Source organism: Thermobia domestica, chromosome 13 (genome assembly GCF_964235325.1).
Source record: "Thermobia domestica chromosome 13, izTheDome1.hap1.1, whole genome shotgun sequence".
Taxonomy (NCBI): domain Eukaryota; kingdom Metazoa; phylum Arthropoda; class Insecta; order Zygentoma; family Lepismatidae; genus Thermobia; species Thermobia domestica.
In genome coordinates, this window is record NC_137466.1 from 193,045,054 (window position 1) to 193,067,403 (window position 22,350).

Below are 22,350 nucleotides of genomic sequence, written 5' to 3' on the forward strand. Positions count from 1 at the left end.
GTTACATTTGAAAAAGTAGTGGGAGTAAGAGATGGTCACAGGTGTTACGGTTAGGCTACCCTCAAGGGCCGCGGTGTCTCAGTGGTAAAAAGTTCACATCTGGCACATGGGATCCTTAATTCGATTCTAGCTCGCACCAAGTGAACTTTGTGGTGGAGAAACACCGTGTTCGTGGGTTTTCTCGGGATTCTCCCATTTCCTCCCACTTTCTTCATTCCACCATTTCATTCATTTCTCATTATCATAGTCTCCTTTAGCTTAGCCGGCATAACCGTGGGACGTAAAGCTTAAAGATTTCATTCCATTTTTTTAGGCTACCCCGGCTAAGACAATGGTTTACCTTGTGCCTCCACTTTTTATTTTTTATGTGCTTATTTTTATTTGAATATTTCCTTGCTCTTTGGCAATCACTAGCACTATTTTTATTACTGTCACCGGATTTTTACTATTGTAAGTTTTGTTCTCTTTCAAAGAATAATTAATACAGAGTATTCCGTGACCTAATTTCGGTTTTTGATTACCCTCAATTAATTTTGATTGTTGTGAACACTAATTCCACTGGTAGATTTCACACTTCACAAACTTTGTGAATTTTAGAACTTTAAAATGAGTGTTTAGCCATCGTAGCCCTAAAATTCACAAAGTTTGCGAAATATTAAATCTACCAGTGAAATTAGTGTTTACAACAGCCAAAAATGAGTTGTGGGACAATCACATAGAGCAATGAATTAAAGACATGTGTAGAATTCCACATAAATTATTAATGTGAAAAATGTTTTCGTAAAAACAATGAATTGATTGTAAATACAGGAACAATTAATAAGAGTAATCAGAAACCAAAATTAAGTCACAGAATACTCTGTACTAGTTGTTCTTTGGAAGATAACAAAACGTACAATAGGAGGTGTAAAAGTAAGGATCTGGCAACACAGTAATACAAATAGAAGGAAAACGCTTTTTTTTTATTTCTTTTCTAAACTTAACTATGTATGTTCATTAATATCCTTAAGAAACTAGGTTAGTATTCCAAGCACTACACTAGAAAAATTAGTGCTCTCCATGTCTAAATAATTGAGCGCCACCGTGAGGAGTGTAAAAGTGGAAGACTGTAGCGTAATGGTTGGCACGCCGACACGATGAGCCTGAGGTCCAGGTTCAGTTCCTGACCAATCTCATTTTTACTCATTGAATTTTAATAGTTGTTGTGAACAGTAAGTGTAGGGAAACTATATTCTGAAATGACAAAACTCAAACACCCTTTCACCTAAGTAACTGTATTTGAAATGTACTGTTCTCTTTACCTGACTGATGTGCTGAAGACATATAAGAAGCACAATAATAAGAAATTAATCACGGTGTGCTTAGATTTAACCATTTAAATATATGCTACAATATGTTGATAGAACAATGTGAAGATATGTTCGCAAAATGTAAGCGGACGGAAGTTTTTACTCTCAAAATGCGGACGTATGGTAATCCTAAGTTAGTGAGAACTTCCATTAAACACTTTCCTTTTGTTTTCAGATGTCTATGCTGTTATTGATCTCTATGGACAGTGTGCTCAAGTTTCCATTGTACATACTCAAGGACCAGAGAATAGTATTTCACAGCCTGCAGTTAGTCCTCATCTTAGCCTTCCATTAGCAACAGAAGTTACACATAGGTAAGTAGAAATGTGCGTATGTAAAATTTTATGCGTTGCAATTGTTTCTAGGGTAGAAAGGACCGTAACTATTTAATGTTTGACTCTATTGAACAGTTTTCAGATTCTGTCTAACATTAAAAGTAAATAAGCACGTAATAGTACTATAATTAAGGCCACAAATTTCAAATTATTCTAAATATGTGATAATCAAGGCGAACAACGCACCATCTTGGTAACAAATGTGAGACATTTGTAATTCGGCAGCAGAAGGGGAGGAACGTGGTGTTGTGTGTTCACGATGAAATGGACTTCTTATGAAAAATGAAAGTTCTAATTTAACGTCTCACAGGTTTGTTCTTTAGGGTAAAGGAGACGGGTGATTAATGAATGGGGAAGATAATGAGAGAGTTGATGAAATAAGACTGGGATGAAACGGGAGAACCCCAAGAAAACCCACGGACATTGTTGTCCATTACAAACTCACTTGACCGGAAATCGAACCAGGTGCCTTTAGCATCAGACGTGAGTGCTCCACCACTGAGATACCGGGTCCCCTACCCTCATACACGTGCACACAAGAACACACACTGGAATATTTGTGAAGACCACGTTATAGCACCCCACAAAATGGAGGTATTGAGAGAGTAGATTGGCAAGACTTGAAATTACAAAACACGAAAAGAGGTGTATACTGTACGATTGAGGACTTCGTTGAAACGAGAGTAGTAAAGAACAGACCCGGGAAGGAGCAGTCACTCTCCATAAGGATGCAAATGGTGAAAGCTGTTGCGGCACATATCCACATAAGTTCAGTACAGAAACAATCTCCCGGGAAATGTCCAAATCTCGCCTAATGATAGGTGACCTAGTATTACAAGTAAAATTGATATGTAAAAAAGAATTTCTTAAAACAAAATTAAAGCGTCAGACGGCAATAAAAGCAAAGCGCTTCCTTAAGCGTTTTGCTGATAATGATTACAGAAGAGATAAGTTTACAGACAGAAAGTTTCTTCAGGTTTTCAACGCACAGAATAACAGAATCTGTGCTACAGCTTCCCGAGAGTCTGTTACAGAAAACTCTGCGGATCCATCAATCTTCCCTCATGGTGTGGTGGAGCTTCTGCTGTGAAGGTTTTACAGACTTCTATTTCGCAAGAAAGGCATTAAAAAATCGGTCAGACCAGCATTGAGTTGAACGCCATGTCGCAGACTGGATTTCTCCTGATTTACCATCTGCCAGTCTTGGATCTGAATCATCTGAACTTTAAATTGTGGTCTATGCTTCAGGACATAGCTTGCAAGAAGGAAAGAAAGAAAAAAATACTGCAATTTGGTATACACTCTCACATACAAGTACATATTCACAGTGCACAATACTGTACGGACATCCTTTGACATACACATTCCATAAAGAAGAAATAGCACAATTTCATCGAAACTACGGACGTTGAAATGAGTTCGTGTTTTTTTTTCTTTCTTTTTTTTCTTTTCTTTCTCCTATACAGTAAGTTTAATGCGATTCAGTAAAGAATTCTTCCATCAGTGTGTTATGTGACATTCCACTAAAGAGTTTCGTAATCAATGGGCGTAAATCTCTTAGCTGAAATCCGTAACACGATTAGGAAGATCAGAGTTGACCGTTCTCGGTAGTAACTTGTGTACTACGTGTAATTACATTCTGTATTGTGAAGAAAAAAATTTCTTATTGTGCAGGAATGAAACAACTTGTGACTGAATCGCAAAAGCAAAATATAACTTGCGACTAAACATCTCTTATACAGTATTTACAAACATTAATCTTGAAATAGTATGTAGTCTGGACACTCACATGTATGGCTAATGTGTGACAAGCTCTTGGATACTGTATGCATCTTACGCATCTTCGTAGTATTTGTTTTCTGTATTACTAACTTCTACAAGCTTTATACGTTCCATTACTTATTTATTGATTCATTTATTCATTGTTGTGGTGTTGTGTTTTAAATAATATTTTAAGATGTACTACTATTCTTCTGTCTCAGGTTCAGTCCTTGCTGTGGTAAGAATATAATTCTCCGGAATAACAACACGACGGCGTCTCGAGTAAGGAATTTTAACCATGGTCTAGTGTTTGGAGCAAGTGCTCTGGAACCAGACGAAGTTTTCGAGGTAAGATGTATTCTTTTATTAAAATGTGGTTATGCTGGTAATTAATGATAGTTCAGAAGCTGCCTTGGTTCTTAACACACGCTTTTTTCTTAAGGGCAATTTTTTTCCTTTTTACTGAAGTTTAAAGAGATACGCTATGACATACAAAGGCATTTGAAAACAGTCAAGAAACGTGAATTAAACATTTTAGAGAAAATTTTGATAAAAAATACATTCTTTAATCAAGAAGTAATTAACAAACACTACGTATCATTATTTAAACCAAGTAAAATGGGGATTTGTACTAGGCTCTAATTGACACTTCGCTTGTGTGTTCTTAGAGATTGCGTTTTTATTAAATTTTATCATGGTTGTTTTCTCTCTAATTAAATTACACCTTCTGACACTAAGAATAGATATTTTTGCTTGACTTGTACTCTGTTCGAACTTGGTAATCGCAACGGTATTTACTAGAAGTCCTCTTGATATTCAATACTATTCATTTGTATGATAGTAATTATTGTATTCTAGAATAAAATTTTAAATTAGAATAATGTAATATTTTTAAAAGTAATCTGATGTATAAGGCATGCATATTGGTCGGAACAGTATATTCCGTGGTTCAAGTTGCTGGTAAGCAGTTAGCTAGAACTGTGACACGGACACGATCTCATATGTCCGCAGTGCTGAAAGGAGACGTTAAATTCTAAAATCAAAACACACATATAAAAACAAAGTGTATATATTTCTCAAACTTCTTCCCCTCTGACGAAGCACCAACTTATAGTTTTATTTTTATTGCGTATATGATTTTTGTCTGATTTGAGATAAGTAATTTGTTACCACGCCCCGCTGTGAGGCCTTCGTTTCTAGCCCCGTCTTGCATATGTGATAATGAATGATCTATACAAAATTTCGTCTTTTGTTGTAGGTGCGCTTAAAGGAGGTAGCCAATCAGTGGTCAGGATCTCTACATATAGGTGTCACTACTCTCCCAGTCTCAGACACTTTTCCATCTGCTAATCTTCCGGCGTGCATAACCGGAATATCTGCAGATACATGGTGGATTGGAGGTATGGAATATATATATATATATATATATATATATATATATATATATATATATTTATCATTATTCTATGAAAGCTGTTAGCATTCAGGATAAAATTGTAGATGATTTTTGATACGTCATAAAGAGTTAGTTCCTGTAATTATATAGAATTAGTGTATGTATTAGTGAATTAGTATTCTTACATTTAACATCTTTAATTTCGTTCTTTGTCGCTATTATTTCTATTTGTGTTCTTTGGTAAATTGGATTACCGAAGTAGTTTAAAATGAACTGTTTATTTCGGATATAAATTTCCGCTTTACTTGAATTAGCTGTGCTAGCCAAAGACAGTGTAGTTATCCATTAAATCGTGGATACTTGAATATAGTAAGTATTAGTTACTTTGTACAGTAAATTTGAAGAATGGTTCGTTAATTACATTTTTTTTTCTTTGTTGAAATATTCCTATATTTGTTTCAGGATCTCAAGTAAAACGAAACAATGTTACGTTAAAAGTCAATTTTTGTCCCAGTCTGGATTGGTTAGCAGCAGGGGACAGAATTAGTTTAAAACGGTGTTTAGATAACTCATTAAGAGTGTTTGTAAATGGCGAAGATCTGGGCGTAGCAGCAACTAATTTACCAAAGGTAAGGATAGAGCAGTTTACGTTTGAATGAGGTGATTAAAGTTTCGTTTTTAGTTTTGTGTTGTTGATAACGTATTGATTTCTTTGGTAAATATTTGTTTGCTAGTCATTAGCAGTGCATGATGTATTGTGTAAGAGCAATAATATTTAACAAAACAAAAAGTACTGATCAGCACGCGCAACACAACATCAAATTACAGTACAACTGTGAAAATAGAAGAATGGTAAGCTTTCTGTTTATGAAATCAGTTGATATATGTATTTAACATAAATGCCACGAAGTTTGAATTTAGTTCGATTTCATAAATATTTTTCGCATTCACCTAGGTGTAATATCAGATTTTCAGAAATGTCAGGACACATTTTTGCAACAGATGGCGCAGGTTCATTTTTGGAAGTACTAGAGACATTCACATCTATACTGCTTGACAGTTGCTAAGGAATAACTGATTTGTTCCACGTAGCATTCACGGCAGCCGACCAATTACAGTCAAATGCAATGCAGAAGGCATAGTTGAGCAGGACCTGTTATCTGTATAAAAGGCAGTGCACCAAACCTATGTATTCAGTCGAAAGTGCATGCAGTAAGGTGTTTGACGTAAATAGCACCGTAGGTGGTGGAGCTCAGTTCTGTGAAATTCAGTGTGGTGGGGCAATAATTAAGTCCAAAATTACTTCAAGACAGCATTTGAGTGCGTACGATCGTGGACGTGCATTTGGACGTCTGGAACTTACAACCGCTACTGAACACATGTATCTGCCAGAACCATCTCGCGGCGCTTTAATCAGGTTGGTTTGTATGCACAGAAGGCTGTTAAATGCATTCCACTCCAATCATGCTATCGTCGCGAATGATTACAGTTATGTCAGGAACATGTTGATTGGGATCAGCTACTGTAGTTCAGGATGGTGTTCTCCGACGAATCCCGTTTCATTTTGACAAGTAATTTTGAGCACCGGTTACTGTGGGGGGAACACGTTATGCACAACAGAATATTCATGAACGTCATCGCTATGGCCAAGGCGTAATGGTGTAGGCAGGCATTACGCACAATGGCAGGACTCTGCTTCACAACTTTGAGCAAGGTAGCGTGACATCGCAATGGTATTGTAGTGAGACTTCTGAATCATGTTCGTCTTTTTCGGGATGCGGTAGGTCCAAACTTTCTGTTTATGGACAAATGCGCGCCCACACAGGGCGGCTGAAGTATCGAACACACTTGAACGTAAAGATATTACATGTATACAATGACGTACTTACTCTCCGGACCTATTGAGCGTGCCTTGGCAGACGTGTTTCTCAACAAACTCCCTCTCCCCGAACCGTGCAAACACTGCCAACACCTTGCAAGAGAGGTGGGACAATGTTCCCCAAGGACTCCTCACTAGTTTAGTGGACAGCATGAATAACAGATGCAGAATGTGCATTAGAGGAGGTTACACATTTTACTGAGGTACCAGGGATAAAAGTGGATCTGAAAATGTAGGAGGACGGTAAGTACCATGATGTCACGCCGTTCCCCCTGCCTATCTTTGCCCATTGTTTTTAGGAACTGGGGGACGCTGTACATATTTTTTCGAGGTGGGGGACGGCGTTACCCCTCACTTTTACCCCTGTGAGGTACTTATATCCGTGTCCTTCTGGCAGGAAGACCTATTTTTCGTGGCTGTTTGGACATGCTCCAAAGTACATCTTTTTCGTTTTCTTCTTTTTTCATGTAGCGCAATCTATACCATTTTCCATTAGAATAATTGCACATTGTCTGTACTGTATATGTACTGAGTTTCATTTCTTCCCTCAATATCCATTCTGAATTATTTCGAAAAATGACACTGTTCCTTAGCATTTGTCAAGCAAAGCTAGAACTAAAAGAAAAAGAGACCACCTCGTAGCCGGCTATGTATTAATCCATCGACCTCTCACAGATGGATGTGTATGCCAATGAGTTAATCATTCCATTGAGTTTTGCAGATTTTACAAGTTGAAGATGGAAGTCCAAATTTTGCATTTTCGCCGTATTTTATTGTTTTATTTCCGTGAAGTGAAGAATGCGCATCAAGCTTGTGAAAAGTTATAGTGCGAATGTTCTACATGAACGGTATTGCCTACGACGGTTCACACAATTCCCTGCTGGTAATTCTGATGCGAACAACGCTTCGCGGTGACAACATAAAGCCATTGGACGCATATTATACGACACAAGAGATTGCAAAAATTAAACATCTGTTATTTAAACATTCACAACCACCTGAAGACATTTGGATTCATGAGCAAGCTCGATATTCTGGTTCCTCATGAACTCAAACTAGTACATTTGACGGCTCAAACATCTGTGGTATGCTCATCAGACGCGAGGAAAACATTCCTTTTTAAAGCAACTGATAACTTGAGAAGAGGATTGTTTACAACAATATGGTGCACGAACGGTCTTGGACCAAATGTAATAATTCACATTAAACGAGATAAAAAGTAGACATTCATTAGAGAAAGATTATGCTCTTAGTGTGGTAAGATTGTAAAGGTGTAAGAACGAATCAATCTATTCGAGTATGCTCTCTGCAGTTGGACATTTTGGACGAATTCATAATCCAAAAACGTCCAGAGCTCGTTAATTGCAAAGGGGTTTCATTTGTCACAACCCGAAACTAAACCCAAGTTTGATTCATCGTTAAAAAAATGCTTAGATGGGAGGTATTGCCACACCTATCATACTAGCCAGAACGTGCGCCGTCAGACTTATGCTTGTTTTGCTCTCTTCAATGATTAGATGAGGCTGTAAATCAGCACTTTGTTTAGTTTTTTTGCCTATAAAGACAGGTTTGAGCGAGGAATTTTGAAGATCACTGAAGATAGCAAGAAATTATCGAACACAGCGAGCAAATATATTGACTGATCGTTGTTCTTTATATAAAAAAATGATTCTTTTGAAACACATGAAAAAGAATGCGTCATTGTGTTGACAACTCAGTAGATCATCAAATTTAAACCTCACTCCAAGAATTAATTTGTTTCTGTTGCCATACTTCATCCAGGTTCTTTTATTAAGAAATATATATTTCTGTAGTGTGGATTTATATATATACTCGTACCGCTGTAACGTTGTATATTTTTCTATTTCATGCATATTTTAGTAATTACTAATAAGTCCTAATTGAGTCAAGAATAAATATTTTAGCTCGAAATTGGTCTACGTTATCAAGTTAGTTTAATAGCTAGATTTGGCCGAAGATCACGAAGACCTAAATCTGCATCTTTGGTGAACATGAATGTGTGGAAATTCAAAATAAGTAAAATGAGTCAAATAAGTAATTTGACATAAAGAAAGAGAGGAGAGTAAATTAAGTAGCTTATAATACAACATATGTCAGTAGAACTCAATTGAATTAATTAATTAGCATATAATCCCTTCGAAGGTTTCTTCGTGACTTAGTGCTTAGCAATTTCTGTTAAAGTTTATGTGGTTTGGATTCCAAGTTAGTATTTCTGGAGAAAAGTAATGGAAGCTTTATCCACTAAAACTAAGAGTCCCATTTACGAATCTAGGGATTAAACCTACACTTAAGACGTTGTACCAGATTTAGTCCACAGTTTTTAATTTTCACAGTCAATTCGTGTGCGCGAATAGCAATCGGCATTTGGCAACCTTATTTAGTAACCCGGTACACAGTGGGCGAAGCAATAACTTTGATGCTCCTCAACAAGGTGGAAGATAATAAGTTTTAATTATCAGACTTCCACTGTAAACAGCCGTTTTTGTGATTAATCCCCAGTATTTCTGGATTGATTCATTCGAATAGAAGCTTGCTCCCAACAACGAGGTTACACAGGTGAGGATCTACTGCTTAAGGTGGAATCTCAACTATTACATGGGTTTGTACCCGAAACAAACATCTTACCAGGGATCGAAGCCACAACCACGCGCACAGAAAACAAGGTATTAGCCGTTTGGCCACAGAGGAGCTCTAGTATTTCTGGAGTTCAAAATAACGAATAGATTTTTAAAACATTTTTTAAAGATACAGTATTAAAGATGGTGTTGTGTGTCTTATAACTAGTATTTGGAGGTCTAGTTCGCTTTTCTGAAATTTGTTTTAAAAAGCCATCTTTCGGAGCGATGATTCATATGCTGACATACATATGCCGTCCGACCGTTCTCAATCTTTCATAAACTATAAAACATAGAATTTAGTTTAAAACTTTTCAAGACAGTATGAAGGATTTGGGTAGAAGATAGATTTTTTGCAGAAAGTAAAAATGCTTGTATAATAATTATTAATTGTATGACAATTCTTTTCCAGCGTGTAATTCCAGTGGTGGATCTGTATGGTAGTACAGAAACTGTAGCTATAATAAGCAGCAGTAAACCTCACTGTTCTCCTAGTCAAGAATCCCTCCATTCCAGTCGATTACAAGATTCTTTAGAAGTGCTAGATGCGAAAACTCCCAGCAAAGAAGGGTCGTGTACATTGGAATTTCATGAAAATCATGGACGAAATATTCAATTATCTAATGAAAATCAGTCTGCGCGGCGAATTGCAAGCTATAATCAGGGTGTGGTAGTTTCTGCGAGACCTCTTCCCCGTGGCCAGTTATTCCAGGTAAGATGAGTGGAGAACGAATTTTCGACATGCTTGAGTTCGTTAATGTTATAAATATGATGAAAAAAAGTTATTATAGCTAATTTGGTTTCAGTTCTAATTACTGTATGGGCAATTGTGTTCGTAGTCTTACGAAAATAATAATTTTTATAATTGTCAGATAAATTGATGTGAAATATATATATATATATATATATATATATATATATATATATATATATATATATATAATAGTACTTCTCTATTTTAGTGAGTTAGTAACACTAAATATTCGTGTACTGTGAGCAGGGTTTGCCCAAGTGGGCCCAGCCCGGAAAAACCCATCTTAAAACCCACCTGGGTTTTTGACTTTTTTGTTAGTGTATTATTGGTACAATTAAGGTGATCATATTGAAAGTTATTTTTATCAGATTTTAAACTTTCTTTGGGCGAATTATATGCTTTCATGTTAAGATGTTAAGATAGACAACAATATTCAACATAAGACCTTTATAAAGCTCTAAATGCACTGAATGAATGAATAAATAAATAAAAAACCTCACCTTAGCTTGAGATTATTGTAGAACAAATTAATGTGCGGATTATGCTTATAACCTATTTGAAGTAAAGTAAGCGATTGTATATTTTAGAAAATACTTTCCGTGAATAGTGTGTTACCTGACTCAGCGCCGCCGAGGGACGTTATCCCTCATACATTGACGGGTTTAAGGTCATAGGTATCGGTACTAACAGTAAATATGTAAACACATTAGTATTATTTCTAACCTTTGATGGTAACAAAAGTATTCAGTAAAATTTGGTTTTCCAACAATAGTTAAGTTCAGTCATTTGTTGCTAGCCTTCAAATAAGCATTCTGTAGAATCAACACTAGCAATAACGTAAAAATTCTTGTCAAAATTAAGAAGCTTAATGCTCGGAGCTCCAAAGACTATGTAACGCTTACTATTTCAAGTGCTGCATTCAAACTTCAGTATTAATGGAAGTTTCGATGTACAGTAAAGCAAATTGAATTTTCAGGGAAAACCCGTCGTGAAAGAAGTGTACGGGAAATTCCCGCAATTGAACCCACAAAGCATCGAAAGTGAATACTTCAAGAATAAATCTATTTTACGCTGGAGGATATTTCATTTCATTTTAGACATTTTGAAACATTTACTTTATAAAATATGAATTATAGGCCTATCTTTGTTAACTGTTTTAAATTAATTTTCGGAAAAGAACGGTCTTGCAACAAGTGCTCGGGTAATTCCCGTAATTGAATGCACAAAGCATCGAAAGTGAACTTCAACAATAAGACCATTTATTTTACGTTGAAAAATATTTAAGATATTTTGATGAATTATGTCTTTGTTTTAAATTAATATAGCTACCAGAGACACTCTAAATTCTCTGTTTAGATTTTGGCAGCATACCAACGTAAAATTACGAAATCGCGCTTTTTTTTTTTTTTTTTTTTTTAATAGCTGATATCTACTGGCGAAAATCCCGGGGGGATGATGGGACATATCCCCAACAATCTTGGAACTGTCTCCCTCAATAATCCGATTGTGTCTTTTAGGAAGAAATGTAATGATTTGTGTGCAACTGTCACAAAGGAAAGTGAGATGAAATAGATAACTCCCAGAATAAGCCTCAAATCTGACAGCCTCCCAATGTTGAAGACAACTCTGCTCCCCTACCCATGTTGTCCCGGAGTCCCACACAGGCGACATAAAATATGACGATATTATTATTGCTTTTCAACTTTAAAATCAGACTGGCAACATTGAAAACTATTTACAGGGAATGATTATATTTGGATCATCCCTTGTAAACAAGTTTTCAATGTTGCCGGTCGGATTTTAAAGTTATAAAGCAATAATAATGTCGTCATATTTTATGTCCCCTGTGGCGGACGCCGGGACCGACATGGGTAATCCTCCTCAGCATTGTTTTTCGCCTTCATAAATATTTTGTACATCGCATTGTCTTACCCGTCCCCCCAATGTTGAAGACAAATTTGCGCCGCTGCTGATATCCACGCTACAAAGCGCAATTTTATTACTTTCAAGTTGAAATTTTCAAAGTAGAAGCACGAGAGACTAAATTAGTTGTATATATTTTGGTGGCATAAAATTTCAAAATGGCGTCCATTTTTCAAAATAGCGGGTATCCATGCTACAAGGTGCAATTTTCGGACTTTTTAAGTTGATATTTTGAGGGTAGAAGCACAAGACATTCTAAATTTGCTGTATGGATTTTTTCGGCGATCCAGTATAAAATTTCAAAATGGCGGCATTATTTTCAAAACAGCAGTGAATAGAAGGTTGTTGCAGGTTGTGAGAATGACACTCATGAAATGTAAATCATATTTTAACATTTTTACACCAAAGAGATTGAAATATTTCGAAAAAGCCCAATAAAACCCGAAAAAACCCACATGGGCCCAGATGGGTTGGGTTTTTTCAAAAATACCCGGGTTTTTTCGAACCCTGACTGTGAGTGTCTCGCATTAGGGTTGTGTTGGGTGAAAGGGGATTAAGAACTAGAATTTAGATTTCTTGGTTTTCGGCAGCTATTGCCATGTTTATCCGTCACGTATAACGTCCTTCGACAGTCTCATTGCCCGGGAATTGGGAAAAAAGGAAGTGACCTGGGACTATTGTATTAGGTACTATCCCGGTATTTGCTAGATGTGAATGTGAAAAAAACACTGAAGATGGGTGGGCTGAAAAAGCTGTTACTAGAGATGCAAAAAAGCCGGCTTTTTTGAATCGATGGTTTTTTTCACATAAAAAGCCGGCTTTTTTGGAAAAAAACCGAGAATTTTGGAAATTTTGGCTTTTTTCATTTTCATGATTTTTCTATCCAAATAGCTTTCTTATAGTATATTCTATAGTCAGATAAGATTTCCACGACCTGAATGCCATATTTAGCTCTGTAATTCACCATCAAGATGGATGGAGCACATATTTTACGAATTAAAGCTAACATGAAGAATGTAGTATTTGAGGGCAATTTTACAGGTTATTTAACTTTATTTTAACTTTTGAGTTATCGACATTTTTTTTCCTTCTCTAGATCATTTTAGTTTGTCATCCGTGTTTCATTTCTAAGAGCTTAGTACTCCAGCTTCTAGCACGAAAGTTAAACTTACGTTTTTCTATATATCCGTCAAAGCATACGTTTTTCAATATGTCCGTCAAACCGTATTTGCACATTTCTGTTATACTGTAGTTGTGCAATGATTTAGCAATAATTTTCCAGATACAACCTTGAATACCAATTTATACAAATAATCAATAGCGGATTTAGAAAAGTACTTTGGGAGGGGTTTCTCTGATTGTTTCGTTTTCTAAAAAGTTCTAATTTTATTTGGGAGGTGCTTGAAGTTTATGAGTACATGCATAACTAATATTTCGTTTCGTTTATATGTTTAGCAATAATCTTCCGGATACAACCTTGAAGATCATTTTATACTGAGAATCAGTGGCGAATTTAAAAAAGTGTTTTGGGAGGGGTTTTCTTACTACTAATGTTTAGTTTTTCTAAACATTCGTAATTTTTATTTGACGGGAGCTTAAAGTTTATGAGTAAAGACATAACTAATAGATATTTCGTTCGTTTTAGACATTCCACAACTTTGGAGAACAGGCTTCAGTCCGAAAGACCGATCCTCTAACCTTCGCAAAACCGTCACTGCTGGTAATTAGTAATAATAACGATTTAAAAACAATAAGAAAGGAAGTCGGCCAACTCCTACACTCCTAGTCGGCCAGTACACGCACTATTTCTACATTCTCAGATGGAATGAAGGAAGGCTTTGTCAGAATGGTCGAATGCTGGGTTGAATCCCGGACTTCCCGAATAGAAGCGCAAAAGCCAACCACTCAGTCACGTTTGTTGTGCAGTTGTATTTAGCTTAACTTAAATATATTCCGTAGTCTTTTTTTTTTCCGTAATGATATGTTGAATCCCTCTTGTTAAAAATTCAGAAAACTTGAGGACTGGGTAAACCGTGATGGTGGTCAAGGGCGCCCATGTTGTGGTTTCCAAGGAGGGGAAGTATAAGCGACGTTTCAAAAATAGTTTCAAATTTTGCTGTAACTAATGTAAAAATCCTATTGGATTTTCAATATTCTGAAGTACATTTTCCTCTAGGGGGGGCAAGCGCCCCCTTAACCCCCCTGATGGGCGCCCTTGATGGTGGTTATAAAAAACTTGACTGTAGAATTGCAAGAATATACAGAACCATGTGCAGCCTTTAATTGTATCATACAAATCTAAGTATTTCTCTTATGTTTTATTTTAATTTTATTTTGTTTCAAAAAGAGGGTATGGAATATTTTGAAGTAAAAATACTACATACAATTTTGCTAGTTATTTGTGTATTTTTTGAAAGAAGTTTTTACTCTTAGGGTTGGCTCGTTTACACCAGCTTTTTTTTTTTTAAATAACTGGTTTAATCTAAAAAAATTAAAAGAACAAAAATGCGAATCGTGTGAACTTCATAGTGACGTTTCACATGTCAAACCATCTGCATTAGTCTTATTTCCTTTTCACCTTTTAATCAAGGTGTCCCATGTTCAATTGTCGGTCGAACCACAACCCTTCTTTCATGTGTAAACCAAGTACTCTTTCGGATGTCACTTTAAGCGAAAGTCTTCTCCTTGATAACCTCGGTATTACGTAAGGATGTTAAGCCTAAACATACAAAACGAAACCAAATTATATATTTCTGCATGCCTGTTGTTTTATAAAGAAGCGAAGGTTGCTTAAATATATTGATTAAAATTGGTAAAATTTATCGATTGCCTACTTAGCTTCCAACATTAGCTTGGATTGGACTTTCAATGATACCTACATACTAAATTTGTAATTTAATACCTCAGTTTTAGAAAAATAAACACACTGCTGAACAAGACTGCACTTATTTAATATAAAAACACATTTACACGTGACGTTTCGATCTTCTATCCAAAATCCTCATCAGACGTACACTCACGTCTGATGAGGATCTTGGATAGAAGATCGAAACGTCACGTGTAAATGTGTTTTTATATTAAATAAGTGCAGTCTTGTTCAGCAGTGTGTTTATTTTTCTAATTTTATTCGCAAGACGTTGACTATGATTGTGTGTCACTCAGTTTTAGCGTACTGATTATAATACGTTGACCTTTAAATTTTACATGCAAATTAAATTTTACAGGATTTTCCCGTTATTGTTTTACATTTAAAAGAATGACGGGATTTTCCCGATGGCTAGGGCGGGAGTTTCTCAATTTAAGAAATTTACTGACCGGACTTCTTAAAGCTTATGGGACCTCTTCCAGCATAACCCCGTTGTTGAATAATAACACCAAGGCGAAACAAACTTATTTCTGTGAATATGTAATACAAATACATAAAGCAAAATATCTAAATCAAAAAACCTGGTTTAAACCCCAAAAAAGCCTGGTTTAAACTGCCCCCCCAAAACGGGTTTTTGGCATTTTCAGAAACCACGATGGTTCTTGCCAACTCTGCTTACTTTTGTATATAGGAGGTTAAAATGTGTTTATTATATACATTGGTTAATCCTTTGGAATTCATAATGTAAAAATGTTGAAGTAAAATTGTTTAAAATATCTTTTCGAAATTCATGGTTTACTTTCGAGGTTTTATATTCTTATCGGCATCAACCACTAATTAAATGACTTTCTGTGTTATAGAGAAGCGAAACAAAGTCTGCTTTATCGATTTAAAGCAGAATTTTGAAAAAAGCCCAAAATTTCCCAAGCAAAAAAGCAAAGCAGAAAAAACCGAGTTTTTTTTCCAAAAAAGCCGGTTTTTTTCCGAGCCCTTGCATCTCTAGCTGTTACACGTTTTCAATTGAGAGTCTCCATCGGGAATCGAACCGGCCAGAACGCACCAAAGATTAAGAACGTTAGCGTCATACTATTGGATGGTAGTGAATAAATAGTATGCATGGTAGTATAGTACGGATTCATGTGTACAATAGCTAGACGTTGATTGTGCAAAATTAGATACCTGTCTAATTTTCAGAGGGTAAACTATGGATGCGCGGTTAGGTGAAGCAAGTATATTCAAAACTGACAGTATATGTTAGGTGTATTGAGAGCAACTTCTAGAACTCGTGGCAAGACATTATCAGAAATAGAAAAAAAAAAAAAAAAAAAAGCGGACGGAAACCAAACTTAGGTATGAGGAATCAACTTTTCTTTCTTTTTTACGTCACACGATTATGCTCCGGTGCTGAGGGAGACTGCGATTATAATGAACGAAATGGTAGAATGGAAGAAGTGGGCGAAAATAGAAGACCTCCAAGAAGACTCATGCATAAAGTGATTTTCACCACAAAGGTCACTCGGCGAGAGCTAGGATCGAACCAGGGATCCACGCATCTGAGGTGAGCGCTCTACCATTGTGCCGCCACGGCTCCTTGACAATTTTGAAGAAGAATGTTATACAAGAAACTGTAGAGCTAATGTGGCGGAATTCAGTCAGCATCTGCACAGTGTGAACTACTTTCTACTGTGTAGCTTACTCATCTAAAATAACTTGTCCTAACCTATACTTTTAATCCTGAAGCAAGACTAGCCATAGGAGGTTTGAAAATGAAGAATTCACATCAACTAGACTTGTAAAAACGTCAAATGAAATTGATATTAATTATGCATTATTAATACATACTTAGCTAACTAAAACAGAAATTTCTGAATTACCTGCTGATTTTGGTGGATTATTTTTCCTTTTCTTTCTTTCTTTAATTTATTGTTAGTAGTAAAGATTTAAGGTGGGTGGATCATGAGGGGTCGAAAGCGTAAGGTCATGAGCTCTACCCAATCGTGTGAAAGCACACTTGATAGTAGACTGATATTTTAATGGAAGTTGTTTTTCCCTCCCATTGTATTGTGAATGACGCAGTAACTAGATAGTGTTTCTATGGCACATTACGATGTCCTTAGATCTAGTTATGATCGATAAAATTGAGCGTGTTTATAGAAGAGAAAGACTAGAGTGTTGTAATGCTTACATCTTCGGGGTAGAAAAATAAAAGCAAGTTGGTGTTGTTGGATAGAATAGTGTTATGAGACAATAGGTGTTAGAAAAGGAGTAACTAGTATTTTATGAAAAGAGCTATTATGAAGTAACTATGATTTCGTTGATTGATTCATAATGGCAATTTACTGTAAAACAATTGGAAATGGCAACTTGAAGCTTAGAGAGAAGAGTGTGTTCAGGTGTCGAAACACGTATACCTAGGTATAATTGTTAAAAGGTTAAGAGTATAAACCTTTCAGAGCAAAGATTTTAATAATACATGTTAATTCTCAATAAAGGGAAGAAGGAATTCAGTATATTAAGTAGACTTACCGTATTAGAGACACTGTAAGCCTTGCCAGTTTTTATATACAGTACTGTAATCCAGTATCTGTTTAAGAATTGTCTGAATCAGGGTGGATTATTGAGTACTTAGATGATCGGCCATATTCTTTGAGGAATAATTTTTAATAAACATTTTTAGTAAACGTCAATTCGACAGTGAAATTAAAAGTGTGTGAGAAAATATGGTTTGCTTGCTCTATTTATCAGAATATAAATTACCCATTGTTAATATCGATGTTTACATTATTTTGAACAATTCTTGTATTACCTAATATTAACTTTGTAGTATTAGCTGGTAATTATAATATTGTGATATATTATCTAGCTATAATATTATATATTGATTATACAGTTCCATTATAATCAATATGGAAGAGGTGACAGTTTGATAATCAATATGAGGAAGGTGACAGTTTAATTCCTAGAATTGGCTGTGAAAAAAATATTTACTAATCCATACAATAGCTGGTACTGTCACTCTCGAAGCAGTCCGTTTGTGAATCAACGCACTTTGCTACACAATTAAAGGAAACATTTTCAGAACTTCGTTATCCGAACGCTTGCAGTATGTTTACCGGAATGACATAAAATCTGTGTCCTAAAGACAATTTTTAATTTCGGAAACAACTAAAAGTCATATACTAAGCAAGAAGGTTAATGAGTTTTAGTTTTTATTTTGCTACTTTACGCAACACCAAAGAAATCCGAACCACGAGAAATCCGATGCAGTTGGAGGTTTGAGCTCCTTCGTGGCTAAGCGGTTAGCGTACGCATCTTTGACGAGGGAGACTCGGGTTCGATTCCCGGCGGGAGTTCATGTGATTCGGATTCCACGTTAATCAGTGGGTTCCGTCTCATACAGCCTCACTGCTGAAAGGAACGTTAAACTCCAAATCAACAACAGCAGCAGCAGTTGGCGGTTGCACAAACTGTGCAAGATTAACTCTTACAGTGCAGCCCTCCCCCCCCCCTCCACACACACTGTCACGCCATTGATCCCGGTTAGTTAAGTTTCAGAGTGAATTTGTAGCCCAGGGATTTGTGAAATACTTGATTCTGCTCCAGATTTATATCACTTATTATCTGGCAACAGCACAACTCTCACGTGTGCTACGTCCTCTGTTACTCCGTGACAACTGTGTCAAATTAATCTGTGACCCGTCTAGCGTGTGTTTCAACATGTCAGAACAAGCTCGATATCGAATATACATCTCATCACCATAGTACTACACTGTGCACGTTTCGGAAACTAATTCTTACTTTCTCATCTTTAGGATGAGAGCATTGTTATTCTTCTAATGTTATTTATGAGTGTAGCTATTTCTAATGCAATAGAAATATAATACTGGGTATAATTTTGCAGGTACGAATAGATAAGTTAAATTCTCGATGGACATCGTCATTACTGTGTGGTGTCACGTGTCAATCACCAGACAAAATGCATTTTCCTCTTACTGCACTAGGGTTTAAGAAGAATTCTTGGATCATCTGCAGTGATTGTGTTTTTCAAAACGGAGTGAAGGTAAGTCATCGGAATCAGCTTCTGTAATGTAGCCAAGTACAGATTTAATTGTGTTTGATGTGTTCAGTTAGCAATATTCAAAATAATTACCGAAACTATGTGGGCAGAATTTTGTGAAGTTTCCAGTATTAATTTAATAGTGTTAATTTTAAACTTATTATTATTCACGTGGAAAACATTGTAATGTAAGTACATAACAATTAGGAAGCATGAATAAGACGGATGTGTAATGCCGTTCGAAGTCGACGTTGTAAACGGCAAGTATTATGGCAGACAATTATGGTATTTGATTGAAATATTATTATTATTATTATTATTATTATTATTATTATTTTGTGTAGATTACATCGTTGTTCGTGTGACAGATTTAGTTGATAAATGATTCGTACAAACAGCGTGCAAAATTTTCAGATTTCAACTTCAGGTAGCTAACTATCAGGTGCCTGATAACTTTTTCTTTTCTGTTAATTCCTTTGCATAATACCAGCAAAACTTTTTTCATTGTAAAGATCTTAATTATTTTCTTTAGTAAAGCAAGAAACTATCATTTGATCTATAGGGTTATTTAAAAAGCGCGCCAGTTTTGGTTCTCGGTTGCCGACATTGTTTTGTATTGTTGCTTTACCCACAAACATTCCGATTGTCGCCTTAGTCTGAATTTCTCGGATTTCTTTAGCCTGTATCTAGCCATGAAGCAGTTTATTATAGCGCAACGTGTGCTAATTGTGAAAATGTTTTATCAGAACGGAGAAAGTTATGCAGCAATTGTCAGGCGACTTCGCACGATTCTAGGGCGAAATGAGGCACCGAATGAATCAACATTGAACATTAAAAGTCCTGGGCATCGTTGTAGTGGTCGTTCTGAGCAAAACATTGCGGTGGTTCGTGACATTGTGGCTATTAGTCAGGCAGTCGTAGCGAATTTCACGAACAGAGTTATTGCATACCAGCGCAGTAGAGGAAGTCATATGCCCAACGTCATTCACCATACCTAAAATCGGAATGTGTGATGAACATGTTTATGAATTTTGTTAGTGTGTTTTCAAGAAAATAAAGTTCACAATTTGATATAACAAAACCAGCGCACTTTTTAAATAACCCTTTATGTAGTTGTATGTTAAGTCCCTGAAGAAATTGAATGATGAGTATAACTGTTTTCAAAAATAATTATTTTCTTGTATTTAATTAACGAAATCTATTTCTAATTTTGAGGCAAGCAGTGAATATTATTACGTTCCTATCTCATATTTTGTCAGTTCAAGAAAATACTTTTACAGGGTTACTTTTATCAACTAACCACATTTTTCTGCTTCGCTTACAGATTAAAGGTCGCTATGGTCCAAACCTGGATAGTTTGCAGGCGAGACATTTAGTGGGCATTCTTGTAGACAATGATAGTCAATTGCATCTGTATGTTAACGGAGTAGATCAGGGAATCGCAGCCAAAGAAATCCCTTCGCGGTGCTATACTGTTGTAGATCTGTACGGGCAGTGTGAAGAGGTAAGTTATTCGTAAATAAGACATTCTCTCTTTATAACAAATGAAAATGTATGAAAATTTAAGATGTATGATCTAGGTATTATGACCCATGTAAAAAAAATATAAAAAAGAAAAGAATCTATTACTAACACTACCAGTATTATTATTATTATTATTATTATTATTATTATTATTGGAAATAGTCTAGGTCGCCATCGGCAACAGGGATTATCCTATCCTACTGCGAATAATTTAAATTGTTTTACTTCGGAAATTTAAAGTAAAGTGTGTTTCAAAAAGAGTGACCTGATTTTAAAAGTCCATATGTTTTGATAAAAACGCACTACAAAAATGAGATAAATTGCAAAATACTTACAAAATCTTCTAGTTTTAGCTATGCTATGGCAAATGCTCTCTGTGTCCACCTGCAGCAGCACGAACAAGATCTGCCGAACTACGTTTGCCGAATTGTTCCCACCATTTCATCGGAAGTGCGAGGCCGACCTGAACTCTTACCTTGGCACAATCATCCTGTCTCTTCAAATTGACTATACCAACAACGAATGCTTTTGGATGCAGGGGGATTAATGCCAAAACGCCGACGAAAAGCACGCGGACCGAAATCACTGACTCAGTATTCGCAACCTGCGGCACACAAAACTCCTTCCGTTGAGCGGACGCCATCTTACTTCTGACTGACTACAAATTAAGACGCATTGACTGACATCTAACGGCGATTTTCTGAAACTAGGCCACGCCCATTCAAACAACACTCATTTCCTTGCCGGCACGTCTCACGCTCCGTAATTATTACCGTCCAAAATCAGGTCATTCTTTTGGAAATACGGTGTATTGTAGACTTAAAATGTAAAAATGAAAAATCAATATTTTTAATTTTATCAAGATCTTTATATTTATTTTACACATGTGGATTTTTTAGTTTTGTTTTTTCTATCTACTTGTTAAATTGTCCAAACAAGCAAAAAAAATTGAGTTGAGTTGATTTTGAGTTTAACGTCTCTTTCAGCAGCGAGGCTATATGAGACGTGGACCTACTGATTAACGTGGAATCCGAACCATATGAGCTCCCGCCGGGAATCGAACCCGGGGTCTTCTACACCAAAGGCGCGTATGCTAACCCCTAAGCCACGGAGGAGCTCACAAGCCAAACAACTAGCGTTATCTCGACAAATGTAAATTACGTCGTTTGTCTCCATCGTATAACTTCCCTGTCATATAGTGCTGTAGTTCTAAACTTTTCAGAGGGTATGCGCTGTTTTGTGATCATCTATGACTGTCATAAAAGATATGGAAGGTATTTTTAATGAACAATGTAAAACGCATGTATTAATTCAATCTTCTATATATATAAAAGAGAACGCACAAAATCCTTTGTCCGCTCATCACGCTAATACGGCTGAACCGATTTCTTTCATTTTTGGGGGGTTGTTAGGATTTGGACCCTAGATGGTTTTTATCATATCACTTTAATTTTCAATTAGCAGTGTCTTGAGATAATTGACCAATCAGGTGTCAATACGTACAAAAAATCCTTTGTCCGCTCATCACGCTAATACGGCTGAACCGATTTCTTTCATTTTTGGGGGGTTGTTAGGATGTGGACCCTAGATGTTTTTTATCATATCACTTTAATTTTCAATTACCAGTGTCTTGAGATAATTGACCATTCAGGTGTCCATACGTACAAATCCTTTGTTATTAGTTCATCATAGGTATAAAAATAAACGTACTTATATGCAACCCGCATGACCCTGTGACTCGGCGGGTTAACATAAATGACAGGCGCTATAAATCACTTGAAAGCGAAAAAGTAAAAATTATCTAAGTAACAAAGTTTATTGCGTTCCGGGATGACCGCAGCGAAGCGGGGCGGGTTGGGGTGACCGCAGC

The 22,350-nt window shown here is 36.2% G+C and overlaps 1 protein-coding gene across 3 annotated transcripts in view; it reads left to right on the top strand.

Annotated features, from left to right (window-relative positions):
- Positions 1-22,350, top strand: part of Neurl4 (neuralized E3 ubiquitin protein ligase 4) — an 86,994-nt gene that overhangs the window by 53,612 nt on the left and 11,032 nt on the right. For all 3 annotated transcript variants that reach the window (XM_081737172.1, XM_081737170.1, XM_081737171.1), the window contains exons 16-22: positions 1,525-1,663; positions 3,667-3,793; positions 4,704-4,845; positions 5,304-5,470; positions 9,769-10,068; positions 18,801-18,959; positions 20,281-20,460. In XM_081737172.1, coding sequence (XP_081593298.1) covers positions 1,525-1,663; positions 3,667-3,793; positions 4,704-4,845; positions 5,304-5,470; positions 9,769-10,068; positions 18,801-18,959; positions 20,281-20,460 — 1,214 coding nt within the window. The remainder of the gene's footprint in view (positions 1-1,524; positions 1,664-3,666; positions 3,794-4,703; positions 4,846-5,303; positions 5,471-9,768; positions 10,069-18,800; positions 18,960-20,280; positions 20,461-22,350) is intronic.